This window comes from Gymnoscopelus braueri (genome assembly GCF_963280865.1).
Source record: "Gymnoscopelus braueri genome assembly, chromosome: 16".
Lineage (NCBI taxonomy): Eukaryota > Metazoa > Chordata > Actinopteri > Myctophiformes > Myctophidae > Gymnoscopelus > Gymnoscopelus braueri.
The window spans coordinates 17,014,375-17,038,900 of NC_137616.1; the positions used below are offsets into that span (position 1 = coordinate 17,014,375).

At 44.4% G+C, this 24,526-nt stretch overlaps 1 protein-coding gene across 3 annotated transcripts in view; it reads left to right on the forward strand.

Moving 5' to 3' along the window:
* The window catches only part of sipa1l1 (signal-induced proliferation-associated 1 like 1), a 139,333-nt gene that overhangs the window by 106,668 nt on the left and 8,139 nt on the right, over positions 1-24,526 (forward strand). For 2 of the 3 annotated variants that reach the window (XM_080453627.1, XM_080453626.1), the window contains 11 exons: positions 1,924-2,503; positions 7,097-7,195; positions 8,335-8,510; positions 11,191-11,478; positions 12,716-12,865; positions 13,283-13,413; positions 17,096-17,196; positions 17,856-18,391; positions 21,076-21,279; positions 23,187-23,349; positions 23,794-24,007. In XM_080453627.1, the coding sequence (XP_080309753.1) occupies positions 1,924-2,503; positions 7,097-7,195; positions 8,335-8,510; positions 11,191-11,478; positions 12,716-12,865; positions 13,283-13,413; positions 17,096-17,196; positions 17,856-18,391; positions 21,076-21,279; positions 23,187-23,349; positions 23,794-24,007 (2,642 nt within the window). The remainder of the gene's footprint in view (positions 1-1,923; positions 2,504-7,096; positions 7,196-8,334; positions 8,511-11,190; positions 11,479-12,715; positions 12,866-13,282; positions 13,414-17,095; positions 17,197-17,855; positions 18,392-21,075; positions 21,280-23,186; positions 23,350-23,793; positions 24,008-24,526) is intronic. The other variant, XM_080453628.1, reaches the window with a different exon arrangement.

The window sequence follows — 24,526 nt, forward strand, 5'->3', positions numbered from 1 at the left end:
TTCGCAATAGTTTTTACAGTGGGCGGGGGCATTCTGTCCGGTGGCTAAATATGCCTTTTTTACACAATAAAAAAAGGTCCTGTGGTCTTTGATGGCCAGATGTGAGTTATTGGGGGCTAGAAGAGCTACTGTAAATAATAATAAAGAAAACGCTGGGTTATTGTGTAAAAAAAGACATATTTAGCCACCGGGTAGAATGCCCCCGCCCACTGTAAAAAAAGATCGCGAAAATTGCTAAAACTATAGAAAGCAGTAAATTTAAATTTTTTAACAGTCATCTTTTATTTACTTTAATTACAATCTAAAACATAAACCTTGGTTGTAAAAAAACAAAGTTGTCCTTTAAAGCTGCACTCTTTCTTGTTCTACCCCGGATTCGAACCTGGCTCACCTGCAGGCAGTTACCACTTGTCAACCAGTTGTGTCAAACCAGACACGGGATCTAAATGTCTCAATAGAAGAGCAGGGAGACCAAATACAACCACCCAAATTGTAAAATGTGTATTGTATTAACATACTCTACCATACAGATTGGACAAAATAAAGTTTTAATCACTAACAAAAGTTACATAGTACAGCTTTAAGCACACACACACACACACACACACACACACACACACACACACACACACACACACACACACACACACACACACACACACACACACACACACACACACACACACACACACACACACACACACACACACAGACATTACGGTCAATATAACTGTACATACTCTTCTCTCCTCTATTTTCTTCTGACCTCGCATAGTCCCATTTCAGTCAAAGTCTGCGTCCAAAAAAAACCTTTTCATTTCCTCTTGTCTCTCAACTCTGCCCCTCCCCCGGTGCCCCCACCCCCCCCCCCGCCCCGCACCTTCCTTCCACTGGACTGTTATTCAGAGGGATAGGAATAGCAGCCCCCCCCCCCCCCTTTCTCTTCTCCTTGGCTGTCCAGCCGAGTTCCTGACATAGCATACTGCCTCGAATGGCCATTCCAGCGACTTAATGAAAGGAAAAAGGGGAGGGAGAGAAGAAGAAGGAGAGATGGAGAGTGCTAGGTGCAGTGAAGGAAGACAGAGAAGGGACTCCTGGAGTTTCTAAGCAGTTCACCACGGTCCACTGGAACTGTACGCCTGATTTATACTTGTTTGTGCACCGGTGTTGCGCACCTGAAATAGCTGATCTACAAGATCACAATACGTCGTGAAAGTGACACATTGTGAGCTTGTATGTCAGTTATTTTAGGTACGCTACACGGCGGGCAACTAAGTATAAATCGGGCATTATGTATTAATAGTTGCCACACTCTTCATATGAAGTAAAGTCTTGAGTGCACATTCATGTAAATAATGACCCACATTTCTGCTGTTGGTGTTGCCCGGACAAAGCCCGGGAGGACTAATGAAAAGGAGAGAGAGAGAGAGAGAGAGGGAGGGAGAGTCTGTCTGCAAGTCTGCTTCCTTCATCACCCTGTAAACACAACGTCTCTCCGAGCTGTGAGATTTGATACAACAGGCCAGGGTTTTGTCTGCTACCCCGCGAGCCCATCGGCCCCATACAGACATGAGGAAATTGCATAGCTTTCAACAACAAACCAACTCACTGTCAAAGAGTCTTTCTTCTCTTTTATTGCTAGATACTGTGGGGGTGGGGGTGCTTTTAGTTTTCTCCCTCCTTTGCTCGTAACATAATGTAAGCTCTGGACTGAACAGAATGAGCTGATTTATGCATTCTAATAAAACTGGAGCCAGGCCACACAGTTGTGAATGGGGGCTTTTTTTTGTCATTGCTTCTGCAAAGCTCCTACTGAAGCCAAATTGTCATCCAATACTGGTCCCAACTGATTTATTGACCATCAACACTCCTGTCCTCTTCCCCCATGTTACCCCCTTCTTACCCATTGTCTCTCCTCCTCAGCGTGGCGGTAACCCGCTCCAAAGACATGCCCTCCTTCGGCCCCCCGATCCCAGAGGGCGTGACCTTCCCCAAGTCCTCGGTGTTCCGGGACTTCCTGCTCGCCAAGGTCATCAACGCCGAGAGCGCCGCACACAAGTCGCACAAGTTCTGCGCCATGGCCACGCGCACGCGGCAGGAGTACCTGCGCGACCTGGCCGAGCGCCACACCACCAGCACGCCCATCGATCCGTCGGGCAAGTTCCCTTTCATCTCGCTGGCGCACAAGAAGAAGGAGAAGAGCCGCCCGTACGCCGGCGCCGAGCTGCGCAGCGTGGGCGCCGTGACGTGGCCCGTGCACGTGGAGGACCACAGTGCCGGCGGGGAGCTGGAGGCCCTGCTCTCCGTCTCCAATGACTTCCTCATCCTGCTGGACCAGGACGCCAAGGCCGTGGTGTTCAACTGCGCCACCAGGGACGTGATCGGCTGGACGCTCAGCAGCCCGGCCTCCATGAGGATCTATTACGAGCGCGGGGAGAGCGTGTCGCTGAGGAGCGTCGGCAACAACACCGAGGACTTCAAGGAGGTGGTCCAACGACTGGAGGTGAGAGGAGACACACACACACATGCTGAGGTGCTAACAGGGGACCATGAGAACAGAAAAGTGTAGAACGGACGTATTTGTTTGTTTGGTGTGGAGTCATTCAGCACGCCATGCAAGCTCATGTATCCATAGCAACAAGTGTAATTTAGGTACACACTACACGGCGGGCAACTACCCGCCGTGTAGTTGGCCAAATTGTCAAATATTACCTAAGAAACCGGCAAAAGAAAATTAAATTGCCCATCTACAAGCTCACAAAGCCTCTCAAGCCATTATCCCCCGTGCAATCTTACGCTCTCTGCCCATGGAAGAGCGACATTGCCTTGGAATACATTTATATTTTATACACAGAATTATCACACACACATTGCTGGTTATACTGTAGATAACTTTAAATTACAGCAATCCGCTTGTGTTCTGGATTAATTAAACAAAATGGTCTGGTGTGGTTATAGCAAACGCAGATCAAACGACATTGTATTTGTCTTTGATAAGCTTAACTGGCAACTGCTGATAAAAACACAATTTATTGACACAAGGAATTAACAGTCACACTTTTGTGGATTACAGTAACATTGTAATGACAATCACATTCACAATCACTTAATTCAGAAATGCCATGCGTCCGTGCCACCCACTCTGACTCTGGGGCCGCACTGAGCTCTAGCCTTTGATTGCCTTTGAATAAAACCATATTTGATCGACATAATTATCACCCCCATGTTATTGATTATAGAGAATGTTATATTATTGAAGTCCGTTCTTAATTGGCATAGCGGGTGGTTTTAGAATCCGCTATGCGCTTTTACAAACGATGCTCACAGTGTATCAGCTGCTGTATCAATTGCAACACCGACAAGGACAAAACGATGATAATAATAATAATAATCCTTGAATAGCATCAATTTCTTCACCATAATAAAGAATACGATGAACGCACATGGGCTATTATTATAAGTAAATCCACCGTGCGTAAAGACGGTGTGTAAAGTCCTCCTAAGAGAGCCCCTGTGTGCCAGCTGTTATAGTACCTAGTTCCCTCGAATTACTATCTTGTTCCCTCAAATTACTATCTCGTTCGCACTTTTTGGTTATTTTGAGCGCACAAATTAACCAAAACGTGCGAACGAGCGAGATACAAATTTGTGGGCAAAAGTTATTGTTTTTTTCTGTCAATGGCCACTGCGGGGCTCCGTACTTTTCAGCACATGACACCGATGCGTAACAGAGTATAAATCAGGCGTATGTCTGAGTTCATTCTGTTTGCCTAGTCTCTTGGAATTTTTTTGCATGTTTTTCCATGACTTGGAAGCATCTTGTCTTGCTAGATAACTGATAGGTTAGCCGGCTGAACCCAGCACCTGACCATACTGTCAGACAGAGACAAAGGAGACAAGAGCATCTGGCATAAAGGAACGCAGCATTACACGTCATCGGTCGCCTGACAAACAACTAGCCAATCACAGCATGACCAAACCATCCCTCTGGGACAGCAGTTCCCAGCCTTTCCTGGATCAGGGCCCACTTAAAAATCTTTAATGCGTTAGCAGCCCAGACATCTGACCACTTAACACGGCAGCCTAAGTGGTCCAATGGGTGGGTCACGTGCATGTTTATTTTAAATAATGATCAATCAATCGATTGTGTTCCAGCTTGGATCAATGGAACCAACGTGGTACACTTTAAGTTCTTATTTACCGGTATCACTATGAAAACACCATTTTATTAACCCATTACGACCTGTCCTCTGAATGTTGTTATATCTTAGGTGCTCCACCCTTTTTATGTCAAGGACCCCCAAAATGTATTTGGCCGCCGACCCCCTTCTCAAAATATTTTTGTTCCAGCAAAGATTTGAGTAAGAATTGCTTTAAAAAATGTATATATTCAAAGATTTGCCTTTCGCGAAGAAACTTTCACGATTTTTCAAAAATAGCAGATCTACAAGCTGTGAGCTTGTATATCTTCTTTTTTTGAACGGCCAAAGTATAAAATAATGGATAAAGTGGTTAAATTCTAAAATGACACTTTCCCGGTTGTAATGGGTTAACACAAGTATTTGAATCTCTGTCCAACTAATTGCAGGCAAACACACACACACACACACACACACACACACACACACACACACACACACACACACACACACACACACACACACACACATATTATGTATTAGTATACTTGTGAGGACAACAACATACATCTATTTTATAAAGGCTGTTTTTATAATTCTTTGGCATTTTTAACCCTTAGCCTAAAGCCGAATAAAGCAGATCTACAGTACAAGCGCACAACAAAATTCTTCTATACTTGTGGAGACATAGTAATAGTAATACAAGTATACACACTCACTCACACACAGTCGCACGCACGCACGCACGCACGCACGCACGCACGCACGCACGCACGCACGCACGCACGCACGCACGCACGCACGCACGCACGCACGCACGCACGCACGCACGCACGCACGCACGCACGCACGCACGCACGCACGCACGCACGCACGCACGCACACACACACGCTGGAGTGAAGTGGCACTAGCTCTTCCTCAGCTGTTTCCATGGTAACTGGCTAAAAAAAATCTGTTTCCTTATGTAATCATCATTGCTTTTGAATGCCTCCGTTTCCACTGCCTCACACTTTACCAACTCTGTGTGTGTGTGTGTGTGTGTGTGTGTGTGCGCGCGAGCAGAAATTGTGTGCCGTCAAAGTGTATTTGCATCATTTGTGAGTTTGCATGTGTGTGTTTGATGCTTTTTATCCTCTATATATTTATAACCTGATTTAAAGCCACCATTTAATCTACACACACGCACACTCGCTCGCTCGCGCGCGCACACACACACAGACACAGACACACACACACACAGTTATTTGAGGAATCTTCCTTTCATGACACCTTTTTAATGCGTTTGGCGCTAATCTTCAATTGGACCGCTGCCATGCAGAGAGATAGAGAGGAGAGAGAGAGACAGTGGGAGTGTAGGAGAAGAGACAGCCGCTCATTTTTGGAACTTCTTTTACCCCCTCTATCTCCCTCTCTCTTTCTTTCCGTCTCTCACACACACACACACACACACACACACACACACACACACACACACACACACACACACACACACACACACACACACACACACCAAGCAACAACATCAGAGAGTATATCCAAAAAGTTCCCATCACATCCTCTGAACCCTTGTCCTTCTTCCATTTCCCAGGTGCCAGCATGCAGCATGATTTATTTAAGCTTCCCTCCCTCCCTGCATTTTCTGGGCCCTGTAGAGGATTGCTAAAGTGCCGCTGTCACACACACACACACACACACACACACACACACACACACACACACACACACACACACACACACACACACACACACACACACACACACACACAGAATCACAATCATCTGTAATGTCACATCACAGGTTTACAGGCGTATAACAGTGGGTGAAATTTGCTTTTGTGCTAGCGCCATCGTTTGTTGTTGTTTCCAGACAGAGAAATAAAAAAGATGAGGGCGCAGGGCAGGGGGAGCAAGGGGGGGGGGTGGAGGAAGGAACAAAAAACTAAAGGTATCTCCATATTTACACATAGCATATCCATCCGTACAGTATGTACGTGAGGTTTAGACATAAGGTGCATGAGCATAGCACACACACACTCACACTCTCTCTGTCACCCTGTCACCCTTTGCGTTTGTGTTGCTGCAAATATATTTGTACGTCTGAATATGTGCGTGTGTTCATGGGGTATTTATTTGTCACTGTTCATTTGCACATTTATGTGTCGTTTGTCCTCTGCATTTACTCATCCTAACTACTGTATTGGGAGCAGTGGGCGGCTGGGTGCTATTAATACAGCGCCCGGGGAACAGTTAGGGGTTAAGTGTCTTGCTCATGGACACTTGTGCACCTATGCGTCTGTGTACGCATGCTTACAGGCCACCATGGTGATGACTGTAACATGGGGCTTCATTCAGACACCCTTTTTTGGCTTTATTTATAGATACAGAGTCACTTAGGCCAAAGAGATTTTTTTTCCTGTTCCTTTCTAACCAAAAGAGCACACACTCAACACAATGGCCATTACAGCAGCTCTGATTTCCATGAAAGTGAAAGAAGGGCAAGGTTTTAAAGCCGTACTGTCTAACACTCTGTCTAACACTCATTTTAGTGGCTATCTCTTGTAGCTCCGTTGTTATTACATCTATACCGACGTACCGCTCAAAACGGAATGCTGCAGGGTCCTCGCGGGCGAGGGTATTTTGGAACACAACAATAAATAACATTTATTAAATGAATACGTGTCTGGTGCCTATGTCATTTTGGCCTCAGCCTTCTATAAACGTTCAATACTTTGTTGTACAGTACATCAATAGAGGAAATAGATGATCTACAAGCTCGCAACGTGTTCCGTTGGGCCTTGGCTTGCTACAGTATCTGGTTAAGGGACCATCACATTGGAGAAAGAAACAACAATACACAGAAAAATTATGACATGACTATTATTCCCTGTGAGTTCACCTCTCTCTCTTGTCTCTCTCCCTGCCCTCCCTCCCTCTCTCCCTCCCCTCTTCCTTCTAGTTGCTGACTAAAGGCTGTGAGACATCAGACATCACTCTTCGCAGGAACGGTCTTGGTCAGCTGGGCTTCCACGTCAACTATGAGGGCATTGTGGCCGAGGTGAATAACCGGACAGCTTGATTAGTAGTTTGATAATAGTCAAATGAGCTGTGATGGAGCACTGAAGCTGCATTCTTTAACCATGATGTCTATTTGGATCTCCGGCTTCCTCCTACCCCCACCTAACTTATTCAAAGTGTTTAAATCAGTGTTGCCAGATTTAGTTTTCACTTTAAACCTATATACTGTATACATCGGGCTATTAGAAAATAGCCGATCTACAAGCTCACAACGCGATGCGACGTGTTGTGAGCTTGTACATCTGCTATTTAAAAAAAATCGTGAAATAATCTGGAATATTTGGAAGATTTTTTTAACATTCTAACAACTCAAATCTGGTATGGGGCTCCCTGGTATTTTCACATGGGGGTTAGGGACAAATACATTTGGGGGTCCATGACATGAATGAATATTTGAGAACCACTGTTTTAAATAATACATTTTAAGAAATTGGAAGCAAGCCCAAATAAGCAACTACACTTCAGAAACCAGCCCAAAAGAAATCGCAACACACAACTACCAATATTTACAAGCAGCTTTACAGAAAAAGAAGCCCAAAGTCACTTATAATAAGCAGACATGGCAACACTGGTTTAAATATTTTTGGGGGAAGTATGTACTTTAGACCACTAGTTTTGAACGTGTGGTTCATGGACCACCGATTGTCCAAATGGACCCTTACAGAGTGTACAAATGGAATCAAATGTTCCATAGACATAGTGTATGTCTTTTTTTTTGGTGTTCTTTTTCTGTCTAATTTACTTTGTTTTTAATTAAGTTGTGTAAATGTTTTATGTTAATAAAATTCAAGTTGTAAGTGCAATATAATGTAATGTAAACGGCCCTGCTAGAGTTTCTTACCTCACCCGCACAACTATATTCTGTCAAGTTGTATGCTGTGTATATGAATAACATTCCAGTTGTGCAAATAAATCAAATCAATCAAATCAATCAATCATTTGTACACTCTCAGAGTTAAATTAAGACTGAGCATTTTACAGGGTAGATTGTGGTCCCAGAGACATAAAAAAATGGTATCAAACTGGGGGTCCTTGAAATGAAAAAGGTTGAGATGCTTTTTAGACCTTTTTTCCGTCAGCCGCAAAAAACATTCTGGTAATTCATTCAACCACCTGTAGGTGGAGCCGTACGGCTACGCGTGGCAGGCGGGCCTGCGGCAGGGCAGCCGATTGGTGGAGATCTGCAAGGTGGCCGTGGCCACGCTCACCCACGAGCAGATGATTGACCTGCTGAGAACCTCCATGACGGTGCGCGTGGTCATCGTCCCCCCGCACGACGACGCCACGCCGCGCAGGTGGGTGGACTGGGGGCCGTGCGTTTGAGAAATGTTTTTTTTTTTTGTTGACGAAAAGTACTGGGGGCCTAAAGGTTAGAGGAGCACGTTTGTAAGCGAATGGTTCTTGGTTCAATGCTCTGGACCAGCAGGAATACTCTGGGTGGGGAAGTGAATAAGCCTCTCGTGGCCAGACTATATCACTGCGTGGATATGAGTCTGGTGCTTCTATGAGGACGTTTTTTTCCCAAGGGGCGGGATCAAAAGAATGGCTCTGCACGCAATTGGTTAGACAGACTACCACTTGCAGTCTCCCATATTTGAATACTGGGCCCTGATTGGTCACCCCAGACTTCGGGAGCAGGAAATGGATGGACCCAAATCGCAGATTTTTGCACTGGCAGATTCGTCTGGTCCCAGGCTAGAAGTGAATGGCCATCCCTCAACTCCCCTGAAGTGCCCTTGAGCAAATTACTGAACCCCCAACTGCTGCTCAGTGGCCAGCAGTGTAAGACTGATTGTACTGGTCAGCTCCCCATGTTTTAGTGTGTGTGGTCTGTGTGATTGTGCGGGGCTTTGCTGAAAAGCATACCTACCTACCCTGGGTAAATAAATAAATGGTATATTTGGGAAAAAAAAATCATCAGCAGCCTTTTATATCACGCCAAATCGAGAGAATATGAATAATAATAAAATACAAATGCACCTCTTTTAGATCTAGTTAAAACGGTTAAATTGAAAGATATTTTATTAAAATTTATATTTTTTTATACGCACTGCCGCACTTAACATGCACACCAGCAACGCCAACGCTAATGAGACTTTGAGAGTGCTTTTGATTGAAATGTGGGTTACCACATGTAAACATGTTGGTGTTAATGCAGTCATTATCTTTGTTTACAATTATGCCTCTAGAGCCTCTGCCCTGATTATGTTAATTAACATTCTCTGTATGTGTGCAATAACACCATGGAAACAATGTGGCTGCAGTTTGTGGGGAAAATAACTGGCATCTGAGCTGGCCCTGTATAGGGCCTGATTGAAGGACTCACCCGCCAGCTAAGTATGAACAGACACCTGACACAATTCTCATAATTAAAGTAAGGGCTGTTAAGATCATTTTCCCTATAAACTGTACACCATTAGGCATGTAACGATTTATCGTAAATTGATTTTAAATGGATTCAAACTGGTGACGATTTAAATCGATTTAATAAAAAATGTATCGTGATGCAAAAAATAGCCAGATGGTGGAAAACTTTAGTTAAACTTGCAGAGTGACGTATTACTTTACCTGAATTACATCTTCTGATAGTTGTACTTGAATGTTGACATGAAATAATAATCCCGTTTAGTGTTTCATTCAGGGTCCCCACGGTCATGAAATTCCTGGAAATATTTTGAAATTGAAAAAAAAAAAATCCAGTACTGGAAAAGTTTGGGAATTGATCAAAGGTCCTGGAATTTATCAAGGGTCCTGGAAAAATATTTGGCTATGCATTGTTTTTGGCTATTGATTTTGTTAATACAAAACATTTTCATAAACATGTATAACATTACACGAAATATGTAACATAAGTAGTTTTGGAAATTCATTGCTAAAAATGTGTGGGGACCCTGTTCATTACCGCGAGTGTGAAAAAAATCTAAATACAGCTTGTAGTGACGGCGCTAATCAACACACGTTGAAAAGCTAGGATAAAGATACCAAGGATTCAACAGTGATGTCACTGTTATGCAACACGGAAGGAGCATGGACGTACTGTTATGCAACACGGAAGGAGCATGGACGTAGTACGCCATTATGTTCGAAGCTGGCTATAAATATACCAAGGATTCGTCAGTGATGTCACTGACATGTGAAAAGACATGTGCAGAAGAAAATACAGGATCTTTGTAAGAGAATTGATAAAATTGCTACTGTATTGATAAGAGAAAACACAGTATTGAAGAAAATAAAATAAAAGAGAAGAACATACTGGAAGAGAAATAATTAAAACAAATATTTTTCGTAATTTATCTGGAGAAGAAATGTGTTTTAAAAAAATCGTGAAAAATCTTATTGTGAACCTAATATCGTGATTTGAATCGTATGGTGAGTTGAGTGAATCGTTACTATATTATACATCATGGAGTAAATGTCAGAAGTCATCACACATCACACGTCACAGAGAACGAATGGGGCCACTTTATTTACAAATGCCAACAATTTAATTAGCCGAGCGGCTTTGTTTGTCTGAAAGTCAGTCATTTGTCCACCAGAGGGTGCTGAAGTGGCTCAAACTACTTGTTTGTTTTGCTTTCATCTGAGAATTCATGTTATTTCAGAGCTTTCCACCACAAAACCCAGTGAAAGGGTCATTGTCACACAGAGTAATGATTCATTCGTAGCTGGTATGCTTAACATCATTATACTGTTGACAGAAGAACTCAGAAGAAATGTCATACTTTTATTGTTAGTCTGACTTCAAGGACAAAAATAGACATTATATAAAGTGGTAAAATCCAATAAATATTCTTCATTTGCACCTCATTTTTTTGTACACTCTTTGAGTTACAGACCCTTTGAGTTACAGGGTGTGTGTTTGAGAAAAGTATATTGGGAAAAAATGTTTATCAGCATTCAGCAGCTTTTTATATCACGGCAAAAAAAAGAGAATATGAATAATAATACAAATAAAAAACCCTCCCTCTTCTGCAGGGGATGTTCAGAGCTGTACCGTATGCCCGTTGCGGAGTACAAGGGCAGCACCAGCGACGGCGGCTCCTTCGAGTACAAGTTCCCATTCCGCAGCAACAACAACAAGTGGAATAGGACCTCCAGCAGTCCTCAGCAGTCACAGAACACCTCGCCCCAGCCCCACACCCCTAACCGGGCCGTCAGCCTGGGCAGCTCGGGGGGCAAGACCCTGTCGGCCGAGAGGCTGGAGAGGGGAGCCGCTATCCCCCGCAGTGTTAGCAGCGACGGACGGCCCCTGGACACCAAGAGGTAAGGGCCTCTGTTTTTACTGCAGGGTACCAATAAGGACTGAGGTTTTTACCCCTTAGCTAGCAAGTGGTGAAGGCCTCTAATCATTTTACTGTACCTCCTAATGCAGGAGTAGGGGGTCCGGGACCCTAGGGGGCCTTAGAGATACTGCAGGGGGGCCGCCAAAGGAATGTATTTATTTATTTTTAGATTAACCACTTTAACCCTTGCATCCCTGATCTGGGGGGGGGACATTAGCCGAAAATAACCGTTCTACAAGCTGAGCTTGTAGAACGGCTATTTTCTGCAAAGAGGTTCGGTGTTCTCAGGGATAAAAGAGCAGAACAAGTACTGAGCCAAAGGTCAAGTTAACAAAGTATTGAGGGTTTAAAGGGATAGTTCACCCCCAAAGTGACTTTTCGATTACTCACCCCATGGAGCCTTTGAATTCATGGAGATTAGTTTTTGTCGCATTCTTAAGCCAATGATTTGATGACGGGCATGTCATGTCTGAAAACACACATTTAACATGAATCTAATATGTAGTGGGGGTCCCCCTGCTTCATCTCTCTCTCTCAGCTAAGGGGTCCTTGGCCTGAAAAACATTGAAGACCCCTGTCCTAACGTACTGTATTTGACCCTGATCCTTAGCAAAGGGTTAATTACTTCTTGACCCCCTCCTTTTTCCCTCTAAAGTCTAAACCTACACTCTTTGCTGAAAATATCTACAAGCTCGCAACGCAATGTGCAGATCTGCTATTTTTTGCCAAATGTTTGTCCCATAATAACAGGGACCTCTTTGGTATTTTCCATTTCATTCCAGTTTTAACATTTTAAAATTGAAAGATTTTCTGTGATCATTATCAAGGCCACATGGTGTTTGCAAAATGAAGAACATAAAAAAACATTGAATGATTTTCTAGGAACAGTCTGAAAAGAGAACGTCTCTAATGTCACAGTTAAACCGTGTGTGCGTCGGCGCTCTGCACTCTGTTTATTTCTAGTGCTCTGAAAAGTCTGAACAAAAAGGCTACATTAAGTATTCAGTGCCTGTGTTCAATCGGAGGCCCAGAGTAGCAATCTGCTGAACCTTTCTCCAAAGCAGTAACATTCAACTTGTCTTTCATTTATCGTGCAGCAACACATCGGTTGTAACTTGTTAATCTGGCCTTTTCATACACTCTGTGATTGCTTACCAGTTCCTATCGTGTGTGTGTGTGTGTGTGTGTGTGTGTGCGTGCGTGTGCATGGATACCAGGATGTCTCCAGGCAGTGAGAGCTACAGTCTGGCCTCGTCTCTGGCTCTGGGCCGCTCTCAACACCGCAGCTCTCCCAGCAACCTGTCCTGCTCCAGTGACACCTCTGCAGGCTCCGCCCACTGGAGGACCCAGAAGTCCATGCCTGAACAGTAAGGCTGGGTGCTGTGCACACACACACACACATGTACTGTACACTGTGTGTATATGTGTGCTATGCCGATGGGTGAGGGAACAGTATATAGTGTGTGATTTGACGCTTCTGTCTGTTTTTGTCTGAATTGGGGCGTGTGTGTGTGCATGCAAATGCATGCATTCTGTTGCATTTGCATGCATTTGTGCATGCAAATGCATGTTTCTTCCACCCACCACGCAGGTGCAAATGTATTTAGTTTCACATGCTGTCACTCTGTCATATCATACATTTGCATATTTCTAATCAGCGGCAAATGATAGAACACGTGTGTGTGTGTGTGTGTGTGTGTGTGTGTGTGTGTGTGTGTGTGTGTGTGTGTGTGTGTGTGTGTGCGCGTGCGCGCGCGCGTGTGTGTGTGCTTGCTCATGTACAGATTTGCAAGCAGTCGACACTCTCCCTTGTCTTCTGAAAGACAGGCGGTAGGAGAAGGCGGTCAGAGCAGCAAGTCCACTCCCAACTGGTCGAGGACAGAAGAAGGGGGAGGAGGGGAGCGTGCGTCAACAGGTAACAATACGACTCATAGCAAATAAGCCTTGCCGAGCCATGAGGCCCACAGGGCAGGAGCCTGTGAGGCAGCTTGATGTACAAAGCACTCTCCCTGGACATGACACTAGCACGTCCCAATCCAACCCTTGATGCCGAGTGCCAAGCAGGGAGTCATTGGGTCCCATGTTTAGAGTCTTTGGTATGACCCAGCTGGGGATCGAACCCCAATCTCAGGGCGGACACTCTTAACCGCAAGGCCACTGAGCTCCTGGTAAGAGAAAGCATGCAACAACAGTAGTCATTTGGATTTGTACTCGTTAATGTCACGTTGTCATTGTTACAGTAATCTGCTATCACATTTGTTCAACTGACAGACAAACTCAAACAAACGTTCTGTTGCACTCACAATATTGTACTGGCATTAGAAAGGTTGAGCGCCTATAGACTATTCACTCCCACACACGCTGCACAGAGTGCCAAGCAGGGAGGCAGACAGACAGACAGACAGAGAGAGAGATAGGCAGGCAGAGGATTTTTTAAAAAGTCATAAAGCCTGTTCATGCATTTGTGTGTGGGTGAGTGTTAATATCTAAATGTGTAGTTCAGTTTGCGTGTGTGGTTGTGTGTGCAAAAAAAAGAAACGGAACAGAAACTGAATGTGATTCTGTGATTGTTTCAAGCGTGACCACATACAGTACTTGCATTGAGATTGTGTGCGCATGTTTGCATAACCGAGAGAAAACGGAGAGAGAGGTCTCAGTGTAAGAAGGAATTGTTTTTGCGAGCGAGTTGTGTGAAGCTGGTCTTTTTGAGCACTTCCTCTCTCCTCTCCTCTCCTCTCCTGCACAGGGGGAGATTGTTTTTCCACAGAAACGTCTCTCTCATCTTGTGTAGCAATGAATGCTGTGCTCGTTGCACCAGAGCGCAGGGCTGATCTTTTCAACTGGGCTCCGAAAGCCACGAGAAACTCACGCTCCTCTGAAGCTTGTCCCTCAACTCCCTCCCTCCCTCCATCCCTCCCTCTCTCTCTCTCTCTCTCTCTCTCTCTCTCTCTCTCTCTCTCATTCCCAGCAGAACGTCCCTTGTCATTTGTTGTTGCTCAGTCTGTTTTTTCAGCTCATGTCCTCAACCTGTTCGCTGACCGCCGTAATGAAAGGGAGAGGCCGTAGCCACTCATTTCGTGGCCGTGCGAGGTCGCTCGTGACTTCTCTTCTCTTCTCTCTCCGCGCGGGAATCGGTTTGGGCCAGACGGGTTCAGGGCAGGCCAGGCTGAGCCTGCAGTCTCTGTGGTCTCTCTCTCTCCATCTTTGTCTCTCTTTAACCGTCGCATTTTTTTATTTCTTTTTACCCCTTGACCCCTCGGTCTGAAGCCATGATGATGTGGCCAACCTCCGTCCAGAATTAAAATAAGTCACGGAGAGGGCAGCGCTCTGTTATTCTCCCTCGCGCACACACACACACACACACACACACACACACACACACACACACACACACACACACACACACACACACACACACACACACACACACACACACACACACACACACACGCGCAACTCATGCCAACCCAGCAGAAGGATGTGTGTGTGTCTGTCTACCACAGGACCTTGTACTTCTTGTTCTATTGTTTTTGGCACGAAATGTTAGTACATTTAAATGAGGTGGAAGTAAATGTGTATGTTGGTGGTGGCAATCAAAAGCGACTAGTTTTAATGTGTCACCAACAGACGCGTAGCCGTCCCTCAGCTCTGGTACAAAGCTCTGTGGACACACACTAACACACAAATCAATAATTCAGCCGTTATTTATGATTCTCTAAGAAATCCTTGAGGGTGACCCTCATTTACATTGATGTCGAGGTTACACAGAGCAATTGATCATAAAGATCAAAAGTTAAAATCAGTTAAAATGAAAACAAATTTGGTGTCATCAAAGACCGCAGTTTGTGTGGTCCAGCGACTGGCTGCTTTGAACAGGTCAACCATTGTATAGTGAGGCACCCTAACCCTCATCTATGGCTATTTATGTCACTGTGGTTGGAGGCACATCCAAATATATCACATTGATATGCATCCTTCAAGCTGGGGGAAAAAATTAATTATAACATTTTCTATGCATTCTAGCAACGGTGAAAGTGCCACTCCACCCAAAATCATGTTTTGTTTTGTTTTTAATATGTTTTGGTGGTTTTTGGCACTCTGCTTTTATCTAAAGCATTAATATGGATTTTTACCCCCAAAACTGGCCTTAAGACCGCCCTCTCTGTGAACGCAGGTGTGGCTGCAGGTACTGCTTTAGCGTCATCAGGGATACGCCAATCAAATCCTTTTCAAATGCATCCATAAGCATCTAACGCGCATGCATATGCATGCCTAAAGTAAGCCTCTGATTCTGCAACATACCAGGATGGGACAGCCAGACTATCAGGAAGTAAATGGAACAGACAGACCTAACACGTGTGAAAGAGAGTAGTCGGCGCCTCGCAGATACTCGCGTGCGTGTGCGTGCGTGTGTGTGTGTTCGCGAGCATGTGCAAGCGAGACACACTTCCCTCTGGAAACGACAGATTTATAGCTTTATAGCCTTCCAGATGTACCGACTCCCGAGTTCCCTAGTTTTGTCCTTCATAAAAGGCTCTCTGACTGGTCAACTACTGTATATAGATTGTTACACATACAGTACCGGCAGGTTCTGTATGTCTTGTTGTGGGAAATGATTGAACAGTTTCTTACATTGAGAAATGCTTCTCATAGAACCAGTGTCAGACGTATTAACTGCATGTGATATTTCCTCCAAGCAAACATTGCATCATCTGCTCTTGGCGGCCTGTGTGAAGGGCTGTCATGATTTCATCCACCTGCAATTATACAGCCCAATCCATCCCACCTCACCACTGCACCGCGGGGACTCCTCTCTTCTCCAGTCATGAAAATACCAAAGTTTCCACCACTCCACCACGTTCACTGAATTATACCAGGAATCACTCCACTACAGCTGTGATAGCATTGCTGTACCTGCTGCCATTATGGTACTTGTCCGTGACGTTTTATCTCTCTGTGTATCTTCTCCGACACACACGTACCTCTCCCAGGAAGCCATTGCAATTAACTGGCCGTTCTGTTCTGTTGCATAATGCCTAGACAGTTACACAAGAGTTTTCATTTGTGTTGCGTAGAGTTTTGTCTTGACAGCTTGGCTAGAGCAGCAGGGGTCTGCCTTTGATGTGCGTTGAAGTGAAGCGATCTGATGGCAGAGCATCCACACGATGAAAGCCATGTCTGCCTCCTAAGTCTGTCTGTCTATCTTATAAACTTTCAACAGCAGTTCTGTCACCAACTTTTTGCATATTTATTGACAAAAATGCATAAATTAACATGATATTTGTACATATCTATTAAAAGGATAAAACACAAAAAAAAGCGCTTGTAGGTCTCAACAGTGTGGAGCTCTATCACGAGAAACAAATGCGCAATGGTTTATGGGATGTGCAGTTACTTTATTCTTAAATGTACAAGTTTTTTCCATTTGTTTTTATGAACTGAATCAAATGTTTTGTGCTCATGTTTCATCAGGCTGCTGGTTGGCTTGATTCCAGGCTTCTATTTATATATGGATTTTCTGAAATGTCTATAGAGTAAATGACTGAGAAATTGACTTAAGGGGCCAAATCCGTTCTAAACGTATCTGTTTATTTCAGATGTACCCATCTCCAAGTCTGGTCAGGGTTACTCTGGAGCTCCCCCCCGCATCCAGAGACAGGAGCAGGTCATACACATTTCCCCCAAGAAGGGCAGCCAGGTCAGTCTTCACACATCATCTTCAGTGGTGGAAAGTAACTAAGTACATTTACTTAAGTAGTGTACTTAAGTAAAATGTTGAGGTATTTGTTCTTTACTTGAGTATTTCCAATTTCCAATGCTTTTACCTCTACTCCACTACATCTAAAATATTGTACTTTTATTCCACTACAATTATTTGAAAACTTTAGTTACTAGTTACTTTTCAGATATAAATTATGATATTATAAAACATACATTAACCACTTTAGCCCTATTTTATACATAGGCTATATGAAAAGCTACAAGCTCACAACGCGTCGCGATGCGATGCGTTGTCCCCAGCTAAATGTGTTAATGTGGCGTCTAAATCGTCACAAGAATGTTAACCACTTGAACCATATTTTATACTTTGGCTATTCAAAAATAGCAGATCTACAAGCGCTGTGAGCTTGAAGATCTGCTATTTTTTTTAAATCGTAGCATTTTTTTAAATCTTTGAATATATGTTTTTTTTTATTTTTGACTCATATCTTTGCTTCTGGAGGTACAAAACATTTTCAAATGGGGGTCCGCGGCCAAATATATATCAATTCAGGGGTCCTTGACATGAAAAAGTTTGAGAACTACTGGACTAGAGGCTTTAAGTGGTTGACTCCTTCACCTCTCTCTGTGGTATAGCAGTCAGATGGTCCCTACTCGGGTCACTCCAGCAGCAACACACTGTCCAGCACGGCGTCCAGCGGTGGCCACAGTGACAGCGACAAGTGGTACGAGCTCGGCGCCGGCCCTTCCTCTTCCTCCGGAGGAGGTGACCCTGGGGACATGGAGCCCAACGGCCTCGGAGGAGGGGGCTACCTGGCGGGGACGTCGGCCGACAGCGGCATCGACGCGACATCCTACGGAGCCCCGCACCACGGCCACTCACATTCCCACCATGGCAGCTCCACCTCCCTGCTGGCCCCTGGAGGAGGAGGAGGAGGAGGAGGCGGGCGGGAGGGCAAGGAGGGCAGGGAGGGCAGGGAGCGAGCGCCGTCCCCCTGGCACAGCCCCACCGAGGGGGGCCGGCGGATGCTGGAGAGGTCCCCCGCAGCCGCCGAGTCTCCCGGACCCCCGGGGGAGAGGAGCATGGAGGTGGTGGGCCGCAGCCCGCCCACTCATATCCTGGTTAGAGACAGCAGCACCTTCAGCCTGACTGACACCGGCTCACACTCAAGGTATGTGTGTGTGTGTGTGTGTGTGTGTGTGTGTGTGTGTGTGTGTGTGTGTGTGTGTGTGAGAGAGACACTGTATAACAATACGGTAGTATTGAGAAATACCCCAAAGCTCCACATTTGACCTCATTTACTTCATCCTTGGGTCAGCCTTGTCTCTGTCTGACTTTTTCAACGTGTTTTTCAACTGTCATGACTCAACCCATTAGTCACGGGGCCAAGAGCAGCATACAATCTCCTACCTCCCTGTCAACAAGCCTCTCCTGGAAAGCAGCCACCGAGGGAAGTCATCGTTAGCCCCCCCCACACACACACATACACACACACACCTTATCTTTCCACATTACACTTTCCTCATTCTCCACAGGAAATGTGGAACACGTGGCCAACATGTCATAGTTGAACTAACGTCTGGGGTCAAAGGAAAATCCCAAATCCCAAACACCCCTCCTTTTCTTTGGTGGGTCTTACCCCACCCCCTCACACAGACCTTACAGTACGCTCCCAGGACTTTGCTTTCATGACCTGGACTTCATTCTGTCCAAGGTCAGTTAATACTCATGGGACAACAGAGAGACAAAGAGACAGTGTATTTGGCAGACAAATGACTGTGCTTGTTTAGCTAATATGCTCAATCCTTCTGCAATCATCTCTGGAATGAAGCCTCTTTTGTCCCATCCCTGGAATGCTTCTTTTCCTGTGTCAGTCTTTATAGAGATTTCTTGACCACCTGGCTAGCAAAAAAAAACATCTGCCAGGATATTTGTTAAGCTATCTGAACTCCCTCCTTCAGTGCTTTTAACAAAACCTCCACTCTGACATTTTGCAATGGTGGTAAAGATGAATTTTAGTAAGACCCCTTAAGTATGCCTACAGTAACAGTACCTTTTTGGAACTGAGCTCAGCAGAAAAGCACATTTTTATGGCGTGGCTCTGCAGGAGACTAGCCGTCTACAAGACGGTCGGTCTGTAAGCTGATCTTGCAACTTGCTGGACATATCGGTGCAAAAGTTCATATGCACACAGCTAGTAGGCCAACGTAGTAGCGCCGCAAATATCTTTTCACGTTTAATATTTTATTGAAATATGTAACTTACATTTAATGATGGTAGTCAATTGGGGGTCCGATCGGTCTGAAACCCTGCCAAAATGTGGAGTCATTATGTCATAGATACTAGACATACCAAGACATACCACGAGACAAAACATCTGTGTCACCACAATGAACATCAAATCTCTACCAAAACACATCAGTGCTCTCAGGAGCGATTACAAGCCCATGTCGAGTCCAGTCACTTCTCTGCAGGAGACAGTGTATCCCTTAGCTTAGCCTAAACTAAACCGTGTAGGGCTTGGCAAAAAGAATCGCAAACCTAATTCAGCCGTGATCACAGCTTTTATTATTTTGTTGTCCCTGTTCATAAGTCCCACGGTGTGGTTTAAACCCTCAGAAACATAATCTCTGTCATGTCAAGTACTTTTCTCCCCCCAAAAATGTCCCTAAAGGAGCTTTACAGTATATTTACTGCATTCATGAACAATAGGTTAGCTAGGACCGAAAATGTGTTGCAGACCTACAGTACCTTTTGGAACCTCACATGACCACTGAGGTTGAGAACAAAGTATATAGTCACTGTCTGAAAAAATAAGCGAATCAATTCCTCATCGCAGGACCCATGGTGGTGTCGGGTTACGAGGGAGGCATTGCTTGTTTTTCTTCACCCAACATCCCTGCATAATTCCTCATTGACTAATGCTGAAATGAGACTCTGATTGGCGTTAGGTACCGACAGTATGTGACGTCTCACTTGTTTGAATTGCTTGCCCTGCGTCAATCCTGTTTTAACTTTTCAGTGTGTTTCTTTATTTGTTTATTTTGACGGCACTTTTGATTGATTGAATTGATTGAATATTTTATTAGGCAAAGATGCTAATTTACATCCGCAGTCCCCACAAAAAAACATAAAAACAAGCAGACAATAGAGTACATTTCATTACATTACACAAGGAAAACAAAGCATAAATACAAAAACTAGTGCTAGTCTGAAAACCTGATTTTACTTGTAAGTAAAACTTTTTATTAATACTTTGGATATATGTATGTGTAAGACATTTGCTGGGTTTTCATGGGCAGGCTTCAGATATAAAAAGGGCTGATTTTTTGGAGGAGTGGGTCTTTAAAGGCAGTTATTTTTTAATGTATTTAATTGATTTTTGGGCGGTGAAACCGCCCCTATATGTGAGGTTTGGACATTGACATTCGCTGCACTGTGATTGGCCACCATTGTACCCCCCCCCACCTATTGTACCCCCCCACCCTGCGCTGTGATTGGCCACCATTGTACCCCCCTAACCCTGCACCGGGATTGGCCACCATTGTACACTATGGTGGCCAATTCAGGACTATTCAGGACTGTGATTGGCTAGTGAACACATGACACATGTGCATAGCCCTATAAATAGGACTATGCACTTAAAACACATTTATGGTTTTTTTTAAGTTAGGGGTCTACAATGGTTGGTCCACAATATTACTTTTCTTTAAGTGAACTTCCATCACTGTGATGACCACTGTGACCACACCGCCCACTTCACACTGGGTGTGATTTTTTTTTTTTACGTTGTGTGATGGTGTACAAAATCAGGCCTAAGTGTAGCTAGACCTCCTCTCTCTGCTTCACCTCCAGGCACTCTGGTCACAGCTCCCCCAGAGAGGAGTCTTCCTCCTCCTCAGCCACATCCCCGTCCTCCGGCTCCGGGTCCTCCGGCTCCTCGGTGTCCCCCGGGCCCAAGACATTCTACCCGCGCCAGGGAGCTCAGTCCAAGTACCTGATTGGCTGGAGGAAGCCCGGCTCCACCATCAACTCAGTGGACTTTGGAGACACGAGGAAGTAAGGCGTCAGCACAAAAAACAAAACAAGCACAAGTCTCCTTCTCTAACTCATTGGTTCTCAAAGTGGGGTCCGGGGACCCCCAGGGGTCCTTGAGGGGGTTCCAGGGGGTCCCCAGCAAAAGTAGTTAACATAGCATCACAATAATTTTAACCACTTTAACCTTTTATACGTTGACTATTCAAAATTAGCAGATCTACAAGCTCATAGCGTGGCACCAATGAGCTTGTAGATCTGCTATTTTTCAAAACATTTGAACATCAGTGAACATTTTTTTTTCTTCCAAGGTTTCTTTATTTTATATTTTCACATACAGGTCAATAACAAAGGCATACAAAAACAGTGAATGTATGTTACCCCTCCCACCCCCCCAAAGTTCCCGCTCCGAAAGAGCCACAACCCTGGTATCTTATTGTACCATTAACCCATTGAGACCTGAAGCCGATTCTACATGTCTCCTAAATCCCAACAGTTTTCTGAAAAACTTATGTTTCTATATCAGTGGTGCTCAATCTTTTTCATGTCAAGGACCCCCAAAATTATATGTATTTGGCCGCGGACCCCCATCAAAATATTTTGTTCCAGGGACCCCCCAGAAGCAAAGATTTGAGTTAAAAATGTTCGCTTTAAAAATATATGTATTCAAAGATTTGCACACATTTTCACGATTTTTCATAAATAGCAGATCTACAAGCTCATAGCGCGGCACCGAGTGCCGCGCTATGAGCTTGTAGATCTGCTATTTTTGAATAGCCCAAAGTGTAAAATAATGCTTTTTAGCTCAAATCTAAAAATGACACAGCTCCAGGTCTTAATGGGTTAACACAAAAGGACAATACAAACAAATAAGACACAATTGCAACGAAAAATGAAAACAAGTAAAAAAAAAATACACAGTAGAATGTATATATTATTAAAGAAAAAAAAAGAAAATACACAAAAGATATAATACAAAAACAAATTCAGTGGGGTAAATTTATGGGTCATTAATGTCAGCAGCATTCAGTCTCTCTATATATGTTAAAAAAGGTTGCCAGTAATGCCAGATGGTGTAAAATTTCAGAGCACACCCCCTTGTGGAGTAGCGAATTTTCTCCAAAGTCAAATGATGCATAACATCATTAACCCATGATTTGAAAGTTGGTGGGAGTTTTTCTTTCCATTTAAGCAGTATCAGACGGAACATCAGTGAACATTTTTAACATAAATCTTTGCCTCTGGGGGTCCCTGGCACAACATATTTTCAGATGGGGGTCCGTGGCCATATATAATTTGTGGGTCCTTGACGTGAAAAAGTTTGAGAACCACTGCTCTAACTCAACCACCTCCTCCTCCCCATTACTATGTGCAGTAGTACATAACTACCCTCTGGTGGCTGAAGTGAATTTTACTCCAAATACAATCTTTTTTGTTTTTGTTTTTTACTCCTGTCAACAGCCATGTTTAAAATCACTCACATGGATGTAATGTCAAGTTGGAGGTGAGGCAGGCCGCGTCTATTACAGCAGGGGGGTCTTCAATGTTTTTCAGGCCGAGGACACCTTAGCTGAGAGAGAGAGATGAAGCAGGGACCCCCACTACATATTGTATAACATTGTGTTGCAGATTAAACTTTTTCATAGATTTCAAAGATGGCTTCATAGACTTGTTTGACTCATGTCATGTGATGGATTCATGTTAATGTGTATTTTCAGACATTTAATCACTTCAACCGTCAATACTTAGTAAACTTGACATTTGGCTCTGTACTTGATCTGCTCCTTTTTCCATCTACACCAAACCTCTTTGCCGAAAATAGCCGATAGATCTGCTATTTTCGGCAAATGGTCTACCCCTAGGGGTCTCGGACCTGTATTACAGGGCTGCAGTTAGCTTACTACCTGCTTGTGTGTGTGTGTGTGTCTTAGGAAGTCTCCAGGAGAGGGTGGAGGCGATGGTGTTCCGGCCCCGGCGCCCAGGCCCACTCTGAGGGACATGCACTCCCCTCAACCCCACGCCAAGTCCACAATGGAGGAAGACATCAAAAGACATTCAGACAGTCCACCTCCTCCGCGCAATCACAAAGACAAGGTACTATACCAGTCACTGTATACGTTACGTTATTGATGATCTCAGAATTAACCTGTTTAAGTAAGCCGATCTACAAGCTCACAAAGAGTCACACAGCAATGTGTTGTGAGCTTGTAGATAAAATGAAGTATTATGTACATGAACACACTGATACCCCCTCCCCTCTCTTCCCCATTCCTTATAGTCTGTACTCCTGTGTTCTCATGTGTCATTCACCATGTGTAAATATTTAGATAACTTGTTTTTTTTGTTTTCTTGTTTGATCTCCTTTCCCCCTTGCCCCCCCCCTTCTTCATCGTCCCTTTCTTTTTTCTATGGAAATAACGATACGATGGGAACTATGCATGAAAACGAATTTCACCCGCTTTTTTTACTCCTGTAAACATGTGATGTGACAATAAAGCTGATTCTGTGCTCCTCTCGTTCCCTCCCCGATCCTTCCAGTCTACACCGTCAAGCAGACCCCCCAGCCGTCGGTCCCTCCACCGCACGCTGTCTGACGAGAGCATCTACCGCGGCCAGCGGCTGCCCTCCCTCGCCGACTCGGTGGGCGACCCGGCCGACGTGCTGTTCAGCTGCTCCACGGTGCCGCGCTCGCCCACCACTCGCGGCGTGCCCCTCCGAAGGCCCTCCTACAAGCTGGGCGTCAAGCTGCACGGTGAGGTGGGGGGGGAGATGGAGGAATGGTCCCGGGGTTATTGTAGAGGTGGATCCCAGGGGGCCAGGCCTCAATTAATTCACTTTCTGCTGACAGTCTGTCTGAAATGTAACTAGAGACTGTGAGTGATTTCCAGTGGGGGAAATTAACTAATTCAATTTACTCAAGTACTGTACTTAAGTACTTTTGAGGTATTTTTTACTCTGCTGGAGTATTTAAAAATGTCAGTACTTTTACTTCTACTCCACTACATCTCAGAGTCAAATATTGTACTTTTACGCCACTACAATTATTTGAAAACTTACTTAGTTACTACTTACTTTGCAGATATAATTATAAAACATACATTAACCACTTTAGCCCTGTTTTATACATAGGCTATTTGAAAATTGCCGATCTACAAGTTCACAGCGCGTCGCATCGCGACGCGTTGTGAGCTTGTAGATCTGCTATTTTCAAACATTTTAGTACTTTTACTTTTGGTACTTTAAGTATATTTTGATGCCAATACTTTTGTAC